The 21365-nt window shown below is 34.0% G+C and overlaps 1 protein-coding gene across 3 annotated transcripts in view; it reads right to left on the bottom strand.

Moving 5' to 3' along the window:
• The window catches only part of AGMO (alkylglycerol monooxygenase), a 348253-nt gene that overhangs the window by 92587 nt on the left and 234301 nt on the right, over positions 1-21365 (bottom strand). Inside the window, exon 13 of one of the 3 annotated variants that reach the window (XM_028845993.2) lies at positions 1820-2108. The exons of the other annotated variants lie outside the window; for them this stretch is intronic. Within the exon in view, the coding sequence (XP_028701826.2) occupies positions 2001-2108 (108 nt within the window). The 3' untranslated portion in view covers positions 1820-2000. Of the gene's footprint in view, positions 1-1819; positions 2109-21365 lie in introns of those variants that run through there. 3 annotated transcript variants of the gene reach the window in all.

Raw genomic sequence — 21365 nt, 5'->3', positions numbered from 1 at the left:
AAAACTGAGCATTTTTGAGTTTTCAATTTTGTTATTACTAAATGGTGGTGATTTGGGGTTTGTTCCATCAGTTTTATTACAGAAATATAGGGAAGATAAAATGGAAAGATTTGGGTTTGTCAGATTATTTATAATAAAAATCTTATTTATTAGGTTTTCGTTATGAGTCAAGGGTTTGGTTTATCTATTTCAAAAGTCCCTGATTCAAACTTCATAGGGCCATGATTTGTCAATAGTCCAATGAACTCAAAGAAACTGACACTTTTATTTTATAGGATGTTCTCAGCATGAATGGAGAGGAAATTACTAGTAAATAGTCAACTAAAAAATACAGAACTGGAAAATGATAAGCCTTCCTCTAGCCCACCATCATATATTCTCATGAAAATCTGAGGCATTATTATATTATTTCAGTAACACAAAATGTTTAAGAAGAAAGTCAACTCTAACAAATGCTTTAGTTAAATCTTGGAGAGCACACTGGATAACAATTTTCTCTTGCTTCCCCCTTCCCCCAGGGTTTCCTTCCTGCCGTCTCAAAGTAGGATGAGCTAGTTGACATTTAGTAGTTAAAACCAAATTTAATATTAAGCATATGTAGTTATATTTGAAATATATAAATAAAAGTGTTACTAGAAGTGATTATCCAGTAACTTGTGGTTGCACCTATCTTAAGGACTTATTCATCTCATCATGGATTTTCTCCTTATTTTCCTTTTACCATCCTGCTGCTCTCCACCAGAGGGCAGGCAGGGGCAAGGAGAAGGCAACCTTGTTAGGCAGTCTGGTTAAAAAAAAAAAAAGTTTGATAGGACAGGAAGTGAAAAGTATTGCCCAAAATAAGATTTGAAGATTATCTGCCAATTTTATATATTTTTCCATATCCCCATCTCTCCTTGATATGGAAAAATGAGGATTGGCACTTATTGTGAGCAATTTGAGTAAAGTATTTTCCGTGCATCTGGGTTCACTGGTGAAACATGAATGATCAAAGTTCAACATGTTGCATCAATTTCTTTTCACCTGGCAAAATGAGTGATTGTGCCAGTTTTTAAAACTTGTGTTTTTTGTAGTTACTTCCTGTGAGTGAAATGGTTATACAAAATATGAATAACAATTTCCAATTTTACTGTGAGGGAAATTACTTCAAAATTACAATCCTATATATATTTATATGATTTGGCTATATATCTGATATAGAATTTGTAAAGAAGATCTGGATTTTACTGTAGACACGCAACTAATTTATTAGGTTACTATAGTTATATAAGCAACTCCGTTTCTACTGTGTCAATATAAATGAAGACTATAATTCTAGAGAAATCATACAGAAGATTCTGTGAACTGTACTTGTTTTTTCCTCCAGAAAGGCATTAAGAATGTATAATGAATCATGAGTAAAATGGCACTATGGGTACATGAACGAACTAGAAGAACAAATCTTTTTTTAAAGATTGATTTCATTTTAAAATTCCAGGTAACAAAATTTTAAAGCAACCAAAAAATCAAATATCTTATTTTTTCTGGTAATTCATAAATTCTAAACATTTAAATATGAGTAAAATAAATTTTGTGATGACTTTAAAAAGTATATCTTTTGATTAAGAAAAACTTTAAAGAATAATTTCAAGGCTAAACTGATTGCATCCTTCAATATCTACTTTAATTAGCTGACTGCCATTACTCACTTTACATTTCCTTTCACATCATATTGTACTCATCTTAAGTGGAATCAAAACTGTGGCATGCACTGACATTGACTTCATTAAATGCAACGTTTTGACATTTTTTGAAGGATTTTTTTATTTCATACTAATAAATGGAAGGGTTTTGAATTTCAATGGCTGAAAGGAAGTCAGATTTTTGTTATATGAATCCACGGTAACTTCATTCATGGATCAAAAAAGACCTCTTGGGGCTTATGAAATCTTTATTATTTTCAAGCTACAAAAAAATAGTTTGGTAGAGAACTGGATAATAGGAAACACATTCTTCTGCGATCAATCCACTTTGGGGTGGTTTCCTGCTGTGAGACAGTCTCTCAAACTTAAAAGTTCTCCAAATTTCTCCTTGGCCTGGAGCCCAATTTCACTTATAACAGAATATGACTGTGTAAAAAAAAAAAAAACACATCACAAAATATGGCAATTTGTGTTACCTTGCTAAAAAGTTAATATGATTTATGACACTATTAAGGATTGTTAATGCTTCAAATAGTTAGATTTTAATGTTTAGAATTAGCACAATTTAAATTTTCACCTACTATTGTAGATTGTACTAGTTCTTATAGGCTGAGGAATATGTCCCTAAACTAAGATTTCTACTTTATTATGCTAAGTATGCCACATTGGAAAGGGCTGTTGGAGAAACATAATTTATACAGTTAGTGTATAAAATATTATTATAATAAGTTGTAATCATCATAACAGAGGTAATGAACTCTTTCTTTGTATAAAATAGTTTGCAATATTAAATGCATACATTACAATCATGAGAAATAAAAAATCATTAAAGTATACTGAATTTTGGTGAATTTTAATATCAAAAAGCTTACAAATGTCTACACTTAAAATTATTCAAAAATGAAATAATTATAAAGTGATTCCAAAAAATAAGTTTCCATTTGTAATTTTGCAATTCACCCATCACTAATAGGACAAATCTACTAGTAATGATGATGACATCCATATATTATAATATCTTATTATCCAGTCTAGTTATCTAGTTCTTAACAGTCTTGTGAGAGGTAAAGATATAATTTATATTCCCTTACGACAGACTGCTCTGTGGCCATAAAATGTGGGAATTCTTGTTTAACATGACGTGTCTTCAAGCCAAGCCCATCCATTTGGAAGAAACCTTGAATCACCAATTTTATCACATGGTAAAAAGTTAAAATAGGCATTTACCATTACTTATAAATACAGTTCAAAATATTTATCCTAAAAGTGACAGTGCCAGTGGTGAATAAAACATATCTATTTAGATGGGCTAATCAATTAAACTCTAAAAGAACAGGACTCTAACTGATTTATTTTAAAACTAATGAGGATGTTCTGAAATAAATCATTAAAGTATACTAGATTTTTTTTCTTATGAAGCCTATAGGAATGACATTATAATTACCTAATCATATAATTGTATTAAAGCAAGGAACAATAAAACATTTCCCAAGGTGATTGCTTCTATGTATGTAGTTTCAATTACTATCTTCAAACTGACATGCAAATTTACACCTTCCGCTCTCACCTATTTTCCTGAGTTACAGATTTGCAACTGAGATTTGGATATCTCACAATAAACATGCCCACAAATAAACTCAGTATCTCTCCTTTCAGATCCTTGCTTTTTCTTGGGTTTCCATCTCAGTGCAAATATGGACTCACCAATTCAGAAATTTACAAGACTAAATAAGACCCATCCCCTCTTCATATCGCACCTCTGACCAATCAGTAAACAAGTGTGATGGAGTTTTTATTTTATGTCTCTCTCAAGTCAATGCTATTAGTTCCTAATGCCTAATGATTTGACCTAACTCTATTCTCTCCCCACTTTCTAAGTACCTGGAATTTCCCCACAAGCTTCAATGCCTCCAGGCTTGCTGGTCCTCACTGCACCCCTTCAGTTTTCCATCCATTACCCACAGGCTGCCAGGAAACATTTCCAAAAGAGCAAATCTATTTATGTCATTTCTTTATTTAAAGTACGTCTGTTCTATAATTTCAGAATGGAGTAAATTCTGCTTATCCTGTATGTTTATCCCTTAACATTCAGACTTTTACTCCTCACACAAGCACCATCCATCCAAATCCTTGGTTGCTCTCTGAATATAAACAATTTGTTATAAATTTGCATATTTTTTACCATTAAAAAGTTTCTCCTTGTCCCTTTCACCTACTGACCTTACCCCCACTCTTCTGTTTTTAAGGTTTTGCTCATTTACTTCATTTAAGAAGACTTTTCTGACCTGCCAATATCAGATTTCACCTCTATACTCTTACAGCATTTGCTTACTATCTACCTACATCATGGTGTTTTTCACTATGCACAGTAACTGTCGTCTTATTTACTTGTATCAACTTATTTGCTTGTCTCATTTGCTTGTCTCATTTGTTTGTCTCAATTTACTGTAAGCTTTCTAAAAACAAGATTTATGCCTTTAAATTATTTTTCATAAAAGCTACGTTTCATCAAAATGTTAAACAATGAAACCACGTAATACTTTCCTGTTAACCAAAGCTCTTGAATTTTCCTGTATCTGTTGATATTATTATTACAGCACATATAATGAAAATATAACAACAAATGCGTTATGTTTTATAGTTCTCAAAGGCTTTCACATAACTCTTGGAAGCTACCAATGTTTTTTACATATTGTGGATAAAGAAACAAAGTTTCACAGTGGTTAAATAATTTACCCAAACATATTCAGTTAATGTATGGTAAAACTGAGATTCAATCCAATTTGTTAGACTTCAAAGTCCAGACTTGTGGTTGGTCAAATGGAGTGATTTGGTTTGAATTCACAACTTAAACGCTTACTATTTGTTAATGGTAAGCAACTTTAGTACTCATGCAATTATCCCAAGTATTCAGGCACTGGGCTGAAATCATTTGCTCCATCACTCACATCAAGCAATAGTTCATCAGCAATAGTTCCTTAGACTAGTTATTTATTAAACGCTCAGTATGAAAGAGACATGGCCTTTATAGGAAGACAAACCCTGCTAAAAATCCTTTGGGGAACATCTTAATTGCAACTACAGGCACACAGAATGAAGAACCATCATTATCCTTACTGAGCAGTTTTACAGACAGACAAGCTGAGTAGGGCCAACCTTTTTTTTTCCATAGGAGTACATCTCCAAATTCTTGAGTAGGTACCAATAAAAAAGATGATCAGCAGAGGGGAAATACTTTATACTTTCTTAACAGCTCCTGTGTTGTGAGAATCTTCAACCGTATCAAAAGAGTTATAAAACAAACTTTCTGGGTGGGAGAAAACTAAGCCAACTTTAAAGTCCAGTGCCCTATTGAAATGTACTTTTCTCCATTTCCCCTGAGCGTCAACATAAGATCTCATCTAGCCAACGTAAGTCAGGTGTTGTTTTCACTGAATTTTATTTTTAAAGAAATACGCAAAATGTTAGAGAAGATGGGTCCTTAACTATTAGTGTTTTCTATGTAATGTAATAATACAGGTACATATACATGTATGTATAGATTTGTGTATATACCCTCTCTAAAATAGGCTATTAGAGAGAAAATAACCTTAGTTATTATTATATTTATTCCTCATCATTTTAGAGATAATACAAATAAAGCCCAGAGAAATTAACTGGCTTGCCTAATATGCCTCAATCAATGATCATTATGCCATTTAATAAACATTGTTCCCTATCTTTAATAAATATGTGCTCTATTGGAAAGTATACTGGCTCCAGTTTCAGCAGAAGTAAGGTTTAATTTTCCCAATATCATATTTGCAGGTTTCCAAATTAACACTACATACGTTTATATCCCTTCAGCTTCATATAAATTTTAGGATGAAAAATATAACATATTCTCTCTGGAAGGAAATCTTTGCTCATCATGGTGTGTCACAGGATTCCACCCCAAGCTCCCCGCATGCTTAGTGCCAGTTCTTTCTGGATTAGCAGCTGCTATGAGCAAACACATAGCAGTGAGGCTGAGTAACTTGGCACAGTTTAAAGAGATCAAGTTTGGTTTTAATTTAAAGAATAATTTGATTCAGTAATGTTATTTAAACAAATGTAAAAGCGCTCACAAAAACTCGCATGCAGTAAATGATCAAAGCTGTGGTTATTTAGGTTTTTATTTGCTAAAAATATCAAGATAACATTTTTAGCAAAAATTTCATTCTTAGTTTCATAACTCTGGAGTAAGGGGCCCTACAAAAAAAATTCAGTTTCTATCCTTTGCCAGAAAAAAGTACATTTGGTTTCCTTTTGGAAAATTTTGTCTTTTAGCTTTAAATCAATCTGGATTTAAGGTAAGGAGTTTCAGTTACTAATACTAAAAAACAAAATTAAATAATTGGATCAGACAAAAAAGTCTTTATTTTCCTGTCTTATGTTATTTTATTATTATAATATTTTAAATAATAATGTGTCTAAAATAATCAGAAATTTGGAAATTACATTTTTGTTATTTTCATACTTTGAATATTTAACTACATTCTTTATAAAATAAAGGAGTGCTTCTATTTCTGGTAAGGCAGAGTATATTATTACCCTATTGCTGCGATTTCAAATAGCCACAAACTTAATGGCTTAAAAACAACACAAATTAATTTTTTACAGTTCTGGAGGTCAGAAGTCTGAAATGGGCCTCACTGTTCTAAAATCAAGGTGTTGGCAGGGCTGTGTTCCTTTCTGGTGGCACTAAGGGAGAATCTGTTTCTTTGCTTTTTCCAGCTTCTAGAGGCTGCCCGCATTCTTTGGCTCATGGCCCTCTTCCGTCTTCATAGCAGTAATAGTGAGTCCTTCTCAGATCACCTCACTCTGACTCTCTCGCCTCCCTCTTCCATTTCTGAAAACACTTATGATGACATGGGACCCACCTGGACAATGTAGGATGATCTCCACATCTCAAGGTCACTGATTTGCAACCTTAACATATTCAAAGGTATGGGAATTAAAGCATGGACATATTTGGGGGACCATTATTCTGCTTCCAACACAAGGTAAACAACTCTGCTACTGAAAGCAAAACCAAAAATGCTAAATTAAAAAAACATTATCAGAGGCCGGGCGCGGTGGCTCAAGCCTGTAATCCCAGAACTTTGGGAGGCCGAGACGGGTGGATCACGAGGTCAGGAGATCGAGACCATCCCGGCGAACACAGTGAAACCCCGTCTCTACTAAAACTACAAAAAACTAGCCGGGCGAGGTGGCGGGCGCCTGTAGTCCCAGCTACTCGGGAGGCTGACGCAGGAGAATGGCGTAAACCTGGGAGGCGGAGCTGCAGTGAGCTGAGATCCGGCCACTGCACTCCAGCCTGGGCGACAGAGCGAGACTCCGTCTCAAAAAAAAAAAAAAAAATATATATATATATATATATATATATCAGAAGAACTGAAAAGCTAACTAGAGAATTATAGAGCCCCAAATCCAAATAGATATGGGAACTCATATAGTGCAAAAACTACTTTTTGGCTGGGGACATCTGTGCTTTAGTAGAGGTGACGTTTTTTACATTTTCACTTAGAAAAATAAGTGAAAATCCAGGAAACATGTCAGGTTGGGAATCTAACAGAAAACCCTCCCCGTATTAATCTGGAACCTTAAATGATCCTATCCCACCTTTCTAAAACCAAGTTAGTACAAAGTTTCTTAGGCCTGAGCAGAGGTGGTAAAAAAAGAAAAAAAAGAAAAAAAAAATTCAAGAGGCTGCAATCACAAACCAATCCTTGCTCAGATGTGCAGCCAAATTTACATCAGTTAGGTGGACCAAACATCTGGTCTGGTAAAAACCTCCATCTGCCTGACCAAAGCAAACACAAATTTCCTCTGGAGGAAGTCACCATCATTCTATGCCTTAATATATCGCTGTATAAATTTAAAAAAATCAGGGACTAATACAAAATAGGAGGTAATACATTTCACAAGAAAACAAAGCATTTGAGTGAGAACACACACAAACAGTGGAAAATAGAAACTGATCTGTTGAAATTATCAGATACATATTCTAAAATAATTCCATTGGCTATATTTAAATAAACAAAAGATAATTTGAATATATTTTTAGGCAAAATCATGTTAAAAGTGATATATTTTAAGAAGACAGAGATGCTAGTAATAAAAATTACAATAACTAAAACCGAAACTAAATGGATGGGTTTAATATCAGATTATAAAACCAAATTAGATACACTTGAAGAAAGCATTTGTGAGCTGTTATGAAACTCTCCAAATGCATCACTGGAAGAAAAAAATAGATGAAAAATGAAAAAGAGAACGAGAGGGGGACAGAGAGAGAGAAAGAGAAACAAACTTAAGAGACATGGAAGAGATCATTGAGAGAGTCTAACAAACATGTAATTAGAGTCCCAAAAGGAAAAAGAAAGATAATTGGGTAGAGGCAATATTAGAAGAGTAGAAGGTTGAAAGTCTTCTAGGACTGATATAAAAATACCATTTCATAGCTTCAAGAAGCCAGATGAATTCCAAGCATGATAAATAAAAAGAAAGCCAAGCCTAAGTACATAATATTAAAACAACAAAACACTAAAGACAAAAAGGAAATGTTTTAAGTTGCCAGAACAAGGGGAAAATAAAAGGCAAGTTTCCTTTGAATAATTGAGTGTTGGAATGAGAGCTGACCTCTCCTCTCAAGGCCATCATGGAAATCACAGGACAATCAAATATATCTTTGATATATTTGACAAAATATATCAAATTGACAAAACAGCTGTCAATTTAGAATTCTATACCCAGTGCATGGCGGGGGTGGTAGGGGGAGGTTGCCAAGGGAAGGGATGGGACTCTGGGGGGAATCTTTCGAGAATAAAGTTATGAATCAAAATCAAACTAGTTTAAGATGAACAAAATCTGAAGACTTTACTGCTATCAGACACTCACTAAAAGTTTGTTTGTTTTTTTTTTTTTTTAGACAGAGTTTTGCTCTGTTACCCAGGCTGGAGTGCTGTGGCAATGATGTCTGCTCACTGCAACCTCTGCCTCCCGGGCTCAGGAGCCTCCTGAGTAGCTGGGACCACAGCTGAACACCACCATACCCAGTTAATTTTTATATTTTTAGTAGAGACAGAGTTTTGCCATGTTGTCCAGGCTGGTCTCAAACTCCCAAACTCAAGCAATCCACCCACCTCGGCCTCCCAAAGTGCTGGGATTACAGACATGAGCCACCACTTGGCAGCCAAGAATTTCCGAATAATGAATTTCATCAGAAGAAAAGTGATCTAAATAGAAGGTCAGAGATAAGAAACAATGCAGAAAAAGACACTGGAAATACAATACATGGACATATCTATGAAAACAAGTTTTAAGTGCACAAAGAAAACTCTTTTGATGTTTTATAGCAATAAAGGCATGTTTCTCACTGATCCCCTGCAGTAAAAGTTTTCTTAGGAAAAATAACATCTTCCATCATTGACTTTCTATTAACTATATTCCACACACAATGCTAAACATTTTACAGTCACTATCCATAGTCCTGTCAGGGAGCTAATATTAAACTCATTTACAAATGAGGAACTAGAACAGAAGTTTATTTTGCTGTTTAAGTATTCAAAGATTCTAAAACTACTAAGTACTTTGGCCCACATTCAGTCTTCTGTCTGTTTCAAAAACCCACATGTTAACAGCTAGGTTTCCTGAAAAGGATGGGCAATTTTTACCAGCAGATGTGCTTGTATTTTGCAGAGTCAAAGGATTTCAGGTTCTGGCAAACACTAAATCTGATTCAGTAAAAAAACTGCTTCATGAACTCAAACAGAAAGGAGAGAGATAAGAGGAGATAGAGTAAACTCATAGTAATATAAAACGGTTTCCCCTCATCCACCAGAAGTTTCATTCCAAGACCTCCAGTGGATGCCTAAAACCATGGATCATACCAAACCATAATATACACTCTATTTTTCTTACACATACATGCCTATGATAAAGTTTAATTTATAATTAGACATAGTAAAATATTAATAACAATAACTAATAATAGCATAGTACAATTATAACAATGTACTGTAATAAAAATTATGCGAATGGGGTCTCTCTCTCTCTCTCTCTCAGAATACCTTGCTGTACTATACTCCCTTCTGCTTGTGTTGATGTGAGATGAGAAGATGCCTACTTGATGGATGAAGTGAGGCAAATGGCATAGGTGATGTAGTATTAGGCTAATATTGAACTTCTGAAGATTTGTCAGAAGGATTAGCTGCTTTCCGGTGATCCCGGATCATCAAGCCATGGCAGTGTTGATGGTTGGATGTCAGGAGCAGATAATGTTGATGACTGATGGGCAGGTAGCATATATAGCATGGATCAGTTGGACAAAAAGGTAATTTACATCCTGGGTGAGACTGGGCAGGAGGGTGTGAGATTTCATCAGACTACTAATAATGGTGCACAATTTAAAACTCATGAATTGATTATTTCTAGAATTTTTCATTTAATGTTTTTGCAGCACAGTTGATCATGGTAACTGAAACCACAGAAGGCAAAGCTGTAGATAAGATGGGACTACGGTAATGATACAACTGAGTCATATATATACTTTGTTCAGTAACAGGAAAATAGGACAAAAAAACCTTGGTATATATGTATGTTTAAAGTTTATAAATGTTGATTTTATATACCTTATTCTTAAATTAAGACTAGGAAAACAGTTGTATTGTACTCTAAATCACATTCTAGTCTTAAAAGTTTAACCGGATTTTTCTCACATTTAGGTTAATCTGAAGTTTTTAGTTCATTCAAACATTGAATGATAATTATTTAACTTGAAAAATGTTATTTATGACATATCAAAAAATATTCAAAAACATATAAAATAATAGTGATGTGGGTAGGGCCTCTCTAAAGATGTCCAAGCCCTAATCCCTGGAACCTGTGAGTATATTACCTTATATGACTTTGGGACTTTGCAGATATAATTATGCTTATGAATCTTAAGATAGGCAGATCATCCTAAATTATCTAGGTAGACCCAATCTTATCAATTGAGCCATCAAAAACAGTGAACTTTCTCTTGCTAGAGGGAGAAGAGAAGAAAAAATATGGCAGAAGGGAAAATCAGAGATTACAAAAGTGAGAAGGATTTGGCATATCATTGCTAGCTCTAACCTGTAGGGACCCTAATGTAAGGACTGAAGTGAAGTGTTTTGGAGATAATACTAATCTTCAGCTGATAGCCAGCAAGAAAAATGGGAACCTAAGTACTATAAGCAGAAGGAACTGGATTCAGTTCACAGCCACAATGAGCTTGGAGTGAACTTTGATTTTACCCTTGTGAAACCTGGAGTGGAGAAATTAGATTAGTCAAGCTTGACATACAAAGACTTCTGGAACACAGAGGTATGAAGTAATGAATTTGTGTTATTGCAATGTACTAAGTTTGTGGTAAATTGTTATGGAAATAATAGAAAACGAATACATATGGCAAAACTTTTAAGTATAATTGAGATGAAAATGAAGATACAAGTAAAACTTATTTGGATATTTGCTGCATATTATTTATTTATTTATTTATTTATTTTATATTTATTTATTTTTGAGACAGAGTCTCACCCTGTTGCCAGGCTGGAGAGCAATGGTGTGATCTAGGCTCACTGCAACCTCCGACTCCCTGGTTTCAGCGATTCTCGTGCCTCAGCCTCCTGAGTAGCTGGGATTACAGGCATATGCCACCATGTCCAACTAATTTTTGTATTTTTAGTAGAGAAGGGTTTTACCATGTTGGCCAGGATGATCTCGATCTCCTGACCTTGTGATCTGCCCACCTCGGCCTCCCACAGGCATAAGCCACCACGCCAAGTCATTTGCTACATATTTAACTCTGAAGTTTTCAGCAACAGAGACAAATAGAAAAATAAGTTCTAGTTCTAAAATTAATAGACATCTACATACATGAGAGAGATAAATGAGTTACTCTGGTTGCATAACTATATGTGTTATTGAGATAAGAGGAAAAGTCTCTATTATAAAGAGGACCACAGCAAACAGTGAACAGTGTCCTCAACCACATTCACAGATTAAAGAGAAAAAGCATTTATTCCACCATATTTTATAAATTTCCTAATTGTAGGTCAACTCCACAATGACTAATCAATTTAGTAAATGTTAAAAATACAAGACCACTCTAATATCTACTATTTTGATTATCTAGGGAAATAATTTCTAAATGATGTTTTAAGAAGCAGTACCTTTGAGAGATATTATTAGAGGTAATATCAAGCAGAACAGCAGGCACTGGTTTCCAATGCCAGGGAATGATTCTAACTACATAAAGGATAGCAAAGATCATCAAGATGGCAGCCACTGGAAATAGAAGTCCCAACACTTGTGCCCATTGTATCTTGGTATTGGAGTTGCCGAGGGAAAACAAAACACAGTAATGGAGAGGATAGAACACTTATATTGAAGAGACAAGGCAACATCAGCTCCAAGAGTGTGCATCAGTCCCCCATAACCAGCAGGTTCCTCTCCCACCCCACATCTACTGCAGCTGATGTAGAGAAATTGGCTTACATGCGCCCCTCTTCTGCCACAGTAGAGGAACTCCACACTCCCTGCTATTGGTGTCTGAAATACAGAAAACTGGGGGCCCAGTTGAGGGCCACTGACTCAGAACAAAGTATTCATTGAGTCTGAAACAAAGATCTTCTCAGTCAAGGTGATAAACCTGGCACAGGCTGTGTGGGCTCTTTATCTTTTGATAAGGAACTGTTACAGGCCCTAGGTTCATCCTTGATTGGCAAAGAAGGGGTCAGAAGACCTCTTGTACAAGACTGCCTTTCCCAACAAATACACACACACACACACACACACACAAGTTCATTAGTCAGATAACTAAGCAAAGGAGATAATAATAAAGTAGATATTTTACTGTAAAATAAGTTAAAGACTTTAACAAGCTAATGTATTTAGTAACTTTTCCACTCTCACTGTAGCAGTGTAATGTTTAGTGAAATATCCAAGAAAAAGAAGTTACAAAGTATATTTCAGTGTAACTGAATAAATAATCCAACTTTATAGGTTAACTGGCTATTAAATAACACACATTTAAATTATTTGATTATTTTAGACAGTATGTAGATGTCCTAACCCACTCTGCCAATGGCACTCTGATTTCATGGTAATCAAATCAAACTGTCTTCAAAGAAAGAGAATATGCAGCTTTTTGCTCTCTATAACTGGCAGGATGAACATAAGCAAAAGGAAATGCATCAAGCATATCCACATGTGGCATTGTTATTAAAAAGTCAGTATTTTAAAAAGACTTCCAGTTTACAACTGTATTTTCCCTTGATTAATCAAGTGAATCTTCTTTGTGATTCCTATTTTCAAAGTGGTAACGTTGACTTTCAATTTTGTAAATTCTGTCATTATTTCACACAAATCAGGGAAACATTTCAGTACATTGGGGATCAGTATTAACTTGCTTTAGTTTAAGATTATTTTTATGGTAACTGTTGATTTGCATTATATCTAACGTATATAAGGTATGAATTTATGACTCGGAAAAGCAGTCAATTCCATAATCCCAAGACACTGTAAAAGCTTTTTTGAATGTAACCTGACCATTGACAGATGTCTAGATGAAACCAGATGCTTATATTTAGTGTTGGAGCATAAAAATAAACGTGGACTAGAATAAATCATGATAGAGTAATCCAGCTTGCTTTATTAAATCAGGAGTGGGGATAGGCAAAGAAGGTCAAATTACACTCACATTGTTGGGTACGATATCACCTCGTAATAAGAGAAGTGTCCTAACCTATTGGTTTGTCTAAAATTTCTTACCATTTTAAACACCTTTTAAATCCCCTTATGATCTTATTGGAGTGAACATGAACACATTATTATTATAACTACTAATGGTAAAATAAAATATCCCAGAAGACTTTCATTTATTCATTACTTTCCAAAGAGATTCAGAAGTGATTTGATTCAAGTGACTGTTATAAGAAGTAGTAGAAAACAATTTGTCACACAATAAGACAATGGTAGTATTCAATGAATGACATCACTGCATAAATTCCACTAGAAGAGATATTGAAAGGTTTATGTTTTTTGTCACATATATATATATATATATTTTTTTTTTCTTTGAGAGTGAATCTTGCTCTGTCACCCAAGCTGGAGTGCAGTGGCACAATCTTGGCTCACTGCAACCTCTGCTTCTGGGGTTCAAGAGATTCTCCTGCCTCAGCCTCCCAAGTAGCTGGAATTACAGGCATGCACCACAATGCCTGGCTAATTTTCGTATTTTTAGTAGAGACAGGTTTCACCTTGTTGGCCAGCCTGGTCTCGAATTCCTGACCTCAAGTGATCCACCTGCCTCAGCCTCACAATGTGCTGGGATTACAAGCGAGAACCACTGTGTCCATCCTATACTTTTAAAAGATTACGAAGTCTTGGCATTATTCTTTATATGAGTTCTATTCTGATAAAAGGTCATCAATATCAGATTTCTGCTGAAAAAGATACTCTGCTTGAATATAGTGTATCACTCAAAATGGCATTATTTAAATGGATCAGTTTAAAGATAAAAATGCCTTACTGATCTTGAAATCCTAATCCACATGGTCAAATAAGCTGATATGACTGACTCAGACAAAGTTCACAAGCTAGTGTCAGAAGATGATCCTTGAGCATATAGAAATTAAATATTATGAAATTAAAGAAAATATGCAAGATCTAATACTCTTCCAGCCTTAACAGAAGAACATCATGAGGTTTATCTGTAGGATCCATTTATGAGGAAATTTAATCATAATTGAATCTTTTAATTTAATTAAAATGTTTTTAAACATATGGGCTAGAATTATATTCTACATTGGCTCAATTTTTTTTCTTTCTTTGTTTTTATCAATCCTCTTTAACAAGTTGCCAAATACGCTTTTTAGCTAAACAGCATTTTTAAAAACTCTAAAATCAGGCTTCTTGATGCTGTCCACAAAATTCTAATGCTTTTCTAATTGCAACATTTGTTTGGCTTTTTCTTGTGATGAATCTTACTTGATCATTCTTATGGTGATAATCACTGACATCTTGAAATGATCTCCCTTTGTCTTCTCTGATCCCTCCTTCCTTATTCTAAAATTGATTATTACCAAAATCTTTCATCAGTTTCTTTTTTCCTCCTCCCATTTCTCTACTAGCCTCATTCTGTTCTACCTTTGTCTTATTTCTATTTTTCAAAAGTTGATTGCTAATACCTCAGCATAGGTTTTATTTTTCTGTAATGGCAATCTTGGCAACCAATCCCTGCAAAAAAGCTACTAAAAAAGTGAGACAAAATAATTTTAAAATATGGTTGAGGGAAATTAGTGATGTTAGTGTGGAATTACTAGAGTAGGAAATGGGAAAGGACAAAATCCAGGGAGGTGAGTTCAACATTAATGACTATTTTGTTCTCATGGAGTTTATCAACTGAAAGAGGCTAGAACAAAATCAGTCTAAAGCCTTTTAAAAGAGAGGCCCTCATAAAACAACCCTGAATTTGGACTGGGGATACAAAGAGATGTACTCTAGGATAGGGATAGGAAATAAGTAAACAAAGCTTTGCATGCTCTGAAACTTGGTCTTGAGACATTATGGAGAAAAAGTCTCATGTGTCAGAGTTGAATTAAAGCTACCTGAATTGCTAGAAATTTTGGCAATGGTAATTTAAAATTCACATTGGGGGAAAGTGACATTTTCCCAAGACTCAAACTTATTTCTGTGAATTAACCTTTAAATTTAATATCCATTACACAATCAAAGATCACCAAAAACACACACACACAAAGGTTCCATCAGTGAGGAGCAAGAAAAATGACAGGCAATGGAATAGACTCACTTCCAACTCAAAATTGGAATTATTTGACATAGATTATTATTATATGTCTTTAATATTTTTAAGGAGATATATGCCAAGCTTTAATTTGAGAAAAAGAAAGCAGTATACAGTTACATAAAAGATTTGGAAAAGGATTATCTAGATAGTATAAAACTAAAAATATAATGTATCCTAATGAAACTGAAGAAAGTCAAAAACAAATTTTCACAGTAGCCACAGTAAGAAGCCATATTATAGTCACCACTTCTTATTTCTGGATCCTTTCCCAATGTTTCTCATGCCAAATTCTGTAAGAGTTTAGAAATTTTTCTACTACAGACTCTAAATTGATTATGATTAAGTCTATAAAAAGTGAAAAAATAACTTCTGATTTCTCAACTCTCCTTCATTCATGCATTAAAAGATTCACATGGCATCTTCATAATTGGGGAAGAATAAAAAGGAGTATTAAATATAAACTTAGAGTTTATTTTCTAAATGGTTAGAATTTCAGAGAAGCTCAACATATTTGTTTATCCTGTCTTTCCTGGGATATGAGCTGCAACCATCATTAAATGAGATGATAGATATCACAGAATATTATGTATGTCTTAATAAATGGATGGATACAAACGAACTTGAAAGTATCTACAAATTAGGGAAATAAATTATTTTCTTTCTAAACAGGGACCTCAAGTTGAAACAACTATGTTTAACATAACTTTCAAATATATATTACATTTGGGTTATATAACTTCACTTTTTTAAAACAATGAAGTTTAACTGTTGTGTGACTTGTACAAGTTAAATGTTTCAGCAAATTGTCTGAAATACTTTTGTAAGGAAACTCTCTCTCACTCCCAACCACCCACTCACCCTGTCCTAGCAATAGACAGAGAGAGATAGAAACAACTTTTGAGAGGACTATTTGATACAAGTTTTTTGTTTGTTTGTTTGTTTGTTTTGCAATTGTGAAGTTCTAAAGCTCTAAAATCCAACTATTTTTGTTGCTATTGTAATTCTTAACTGAATTGGCCATAAACTTAACTGGAATTAATAGCATGCCATTTCTATTCTTCCTTTAGACAATTTAGGGTGAACATTCATACACTTTTCTGCTATATACACATACATACATACATATATAGATAGATTGTTGGACAAAGAGGAGCTGCCACAAACCCCAAAGGGGTGTTCTATAATGTATTATGCATGCACCTTTCTAAAACTCTAAAATATATCCAATTCCAAACACTTCTGGCACTACAGGTTTCTGAGTGAAATATTTTCTTGTACTAAACAATAGTGAGAATATATTGGTGACAAAAGTTTGTAAATAAATCATCACCTTCAAATAAGAACAGATATATCCCCAAATTAACATATGATAAGAATGGAGTGCTTGAAAATGTCTTTGAGGAGAGTAGAGCCAGAAGGAAATGGGAAGATAAAAAGGATACTCATCTCTATAGTTAGCATTTGTAGATAAGACAGTTTGCTTAAAGTTTTGAATATAATAGTGCAAGATTTAAACATTTATAAAAGACATATATGATGGCTACATCTAGAAGATGACATCTACCCAACAAAAATCAAATTTAAATTTTAATACAAAAAAGAAAGACAAAAAGAGGGTTCAGAGGTTCTTTCAATAGATTCTTCTGTAACTTGAACTCACAAAGATTTCAAAAATATGACTAGATTGATTATTATTCCCCATAGACTAGTAAATTGTCAATTTTTCTATACCAGACTCACTCTTCAGAGCCCTAAATCTTGAGATATGATAATGAAAAATTAGAGGCCTATTTAATACATTTTTTTCTTACTGGGTTTTTGAGAAATAAAAATTCATTAAAAATGAAAATAAACTAAGGAAAGGAGGTTAGGCTTTTTTTTATTTTGTTAGATGCCAGCCAAGAATGCTGGCATGCACAGGTAGTCTCAGCTACTCAGGAGGCTGAGGTAGCAGAATTGCTTGAGCCCAGGAATTCAAGTTCAGCTTGGGCAGCATAGTGAGACCCCCATCTCTGAAAAAAATTAAATTTTAGATAAAATTTTGAAAAAGAATCTAATTACTAGAAGATAATTTACTTCCTTGTTAAAGATAAATATATAATATAATGTAATGTAATATAATATGAGAAATACCAAGTTATATATCATCAGACACCACTTAAAAAACCAAAAGCCTAAGTAAACTTGATAGAAAACTGGAAGATATATGCTGTAACAATTGGGAAAAGAATGGTGATCCAAGGGGGTGAAAAGAATAAAATAAGTTACCAAAACTGAGGAGTTCATATATATATAAAATATATAATATGTGTTTTATATATATACACACACACATATGTGTGTATATATAAAAAACACATATATATCACAAAATTATCAAAACTCTTTCTTGATACAGTAAAAAAGTGTACATACATGTGACACATAACACAAAATTATAAAAAAATATATACACATATATGTGACACATAACACAAAATTATCAAAACTCTTTCTTGATACCGGAAAAATATATATACACATATATGTGTTATACATATATACATATATGTGATATACTTATATGTGTTATACATTTATGTGTGTTTGTATATATATATAAAACACACATATATATTTTTTTCCTGTATCGAGAAAGGAAAGAGTAGGTCATATGTACACAACTGTGGTCATCTTGAGTGACTAAGGGAAAGAAATTAGACTATCTAATGTTTAAGCCTAAAGATCAGTGCAATCCTTGGAGTGATAAGACTTCTTTTTAATTTCCAATATAAAGAGATGATAAGCGAATGATCTTGTTTTTCATAGTACAGAAGAAGAGCAAGATAGTTTTGTTTATTGAATAATCACCATGAACAGTTACAATTTGCCCTAAGAAAACATTTCCAATAGTCAGAGATAAATTAATTCTCAATCTTCATGTTTTTGTTTGTATATTTATATTTTTGTTGTTGTTGTTGTTGTTAATACATTGATATAAAAGAACTGGAGGAAGCCAGGCAGAGAAAAAAATAACCAGCATAGAGAAATCCTATCATCTTCCTTTCAAGGAGGATAAAAGAGAAAGTGTGAGGCGAAATACAGTGTATAAAATATAAATATGTCACCAGGTGATGGTAGGAGGGATATTGTCAAAATTATACTTATCGTTTGAGTTTTGTCTTATAATTTCATGCTACAAAAGACTGCTAAAATTTTATCTAGGTAGGTCACTAAAACACTCCGAATTTCTTATAATATTTAGACAGAAACTAACATGCTGATTCTCATATGATTCCGAGCTGTCTTCCGAGCTTGCAGTACATGACTTTTGCCAGAGCAAAGGGCTGTGTGATGGAAAAGGCTGCCTCCGGACTCTGGGCTTCAGAGCAGCTTTGCAGCTGTTAACAAGGAAAGCCTCGTGGTATTGTGCTAGATGAAAAATTTCATGATTTTCTAATCATTTTTAAATTGTGAAATTATCAAAACAGACAGGATGCTGCCAAATCGTGTTTCTTTGCTTTCAATTTGTTTTAACTGCAAGCAAGGGCTTCAAAAGTGAATGTTCTTGCTACTACCTCAGAGTAAGTCTAATTTAAAACTCAAGCTTGCTGCAGACATTTCTATTTTGAAACTGTGGCTTTCTCTAAAATTGTAATTTGTATTAAAGTGCATATATATGTAATTGCTCTCTATACTACCATATGTTGCTGTAACAATGTATTAGATATATAAGTGTAGTAAAATAAGTACTTGAATCCGATGTTTCCATCAGACAATCGTGAATATTACTCCAGAGCAGCAACCCAACACTCAGCTACTACAAATTGGCCTTCAGACCAGGCTCTGCTCACTCACTCTCACAAAGAGGCAGTAATAATAATGGTGTGTGCCATGGCTGAGGCAGAAAACTGCATCAGTACCTCAGACTTTTAGATGTCGGTATTAGGCGACCCTGTCCCTACATGTCTTCCTCCCAATCCTATAAGTTCCAGAGCCCAAGGTCAGCTCTCCTAGTTGCTGATGGTCTATCTTTTAAAGCGCCCATCTTGGGTTATTCCTACAATTCCAGTAGGATCTTTCAAAGCATTTTCTTTATAAGCTTTGGCTTCTTGTTCTTGTTTAGATGTCTTGAAGTGCCTTCTTGATTTATCTTTTTTCCTCTGGCTTCAGACCGCTACATGGCCAGAGGCCACCTTTCTTCTCTCCCCCACCTCCCTCACTCCTGAGGTCTGTCATCTAATGCAGTGGTCCCCAACCTTTCTGACAGCAGGAACAGGTTTCATGGAAGGCAAGTTTCCCACAGATGCGGGGGGTGTTGGGGAGAAGTTACGGTTTCAGGAAGAAACTGTTCCATCTCAGATCATCAGGCATTAGATTCTCATAAGGACTGCGCAATCTAGATTCCTCTGATGTGCATTTCACAATAGGGTTTGAGCTCCCATAAGAATCTAATGTCAACATTAATCTGACAGGAGGCAGAACCCAGGCAGTAATGCTTATTTGCCGGCGGCTCACCTCCTGCTGTGTGGTCTGGTTCTCAACAGGCCACCAACCAGTCCGTGGTCTGGGAGCTGGGGACCCCAGCTCTAGTGAATCTCTGTAGGCCACTCCCAACCAAAGTAAAACTAAAAATTAAAAAAAAGAATTTTGAGATAAAAAAAATCAAATACCTAACATTTGTAACATGCTTTGAAAATCCTCTCAGGAAGCCCTGTAATTGTTTCTTACTGATAAGTAACATTTGAATAAAAAGAACTTTGTTTATTATACCTGATTTTAATTTCACTTCTTGAGAAATAAATAACGGATATATAGATTTGGTTTTATGCAGTCACGTTTAAATTATATATCCAAATTAAAATACATTACATATCTGCATTGTGACTTTATTTGGAAGGTATGAGAAGTTAATAAATAGTATTCACTGTATCAAATATGTACTTTCACACATATCTACATAATTATATATTAGCATTTCTACATTTAATAATTTTATATGTAAAATTTAATATGTTTTATTATCTGCAATAATTTAATCAGTGAGAGTCCAAGGGCATGTCAGATTAAGATTAGCCTTAAAAACCTTATTTTTAATTATTTTTCCTTGTTTTTTTAAACAAACTTCTCTCACAAAATTTACATCCAAGCTAATCTAGTAAAGAATAAAACATCACACACCTATACATGCACACATAAAAAGACACTATTTCAACAGCACATCAGGCCTTTAAAATACAATCAAAAAGGAAAATGGTTGAAACAGAAAAAATAACTCAAAACATTAAAAGAAATGCCATGTAAAAAGCAAAATGCTTAAACTGAAAATATAGCATTGTACCTTACCAGCTCACATTTTTACTTTTAGTCATCCAAATTTTGTCATCCAATTCTTTTTGAACCCTATATAATTTTTCACTAGGACTATCTCTATAATAATAAGTTTTGTTATTTTTGCTTTTATACAACATTTTGCTACAGCAATTTATGACATCTTGACTTGGTTGTTCACAACCTGTTTCTGTCCTCTTTAATGACAAAAAATAAGAAGAAGAGGAAGAACAAGAAGGAGGAGGAGGAGGAGATGAGGGAGAGCAAGAGGAGGAAACAAACCAAAGAGTAAAAAAACTTTATAAATGAGGAGTCACTGCAGTAACTATTTAAGCCAAGTTTTATAAAGCAGAGGAGATATTCTCATTAGAAGCAGTGCTAAATTAAATCATGGATACAAGTTTTTTAAACTGAGATATTACTCTTTCTTAGAAAAAAACATAAAACTTAATATATGATATCCTCAAAACACAAATTCTATTCATTAAATACATTTGAATTAAAGGACTGTTAAG

This window comes from Macaca mulatta, chromosome 3 (genome assembly GCF_049350105.2).
Source record: "Macaca mulatta isolate MMU2019108-1 chromosome 3, T2T-MMU8v2.0, whole genome shotgun sequence".
NCBI classification, from domain to species: domain Eukaryota; kingdom Metazoa; phylum Chordata; class Mammalia; order Primates; family Cercopithecidae; genus Macaca; species Macaca mulatta.
The sequence above is the reverse complement of the archived record's forward strand: the minus strand, read 5'-3'. Positions and strand labels throughout refer to the sequence as shown.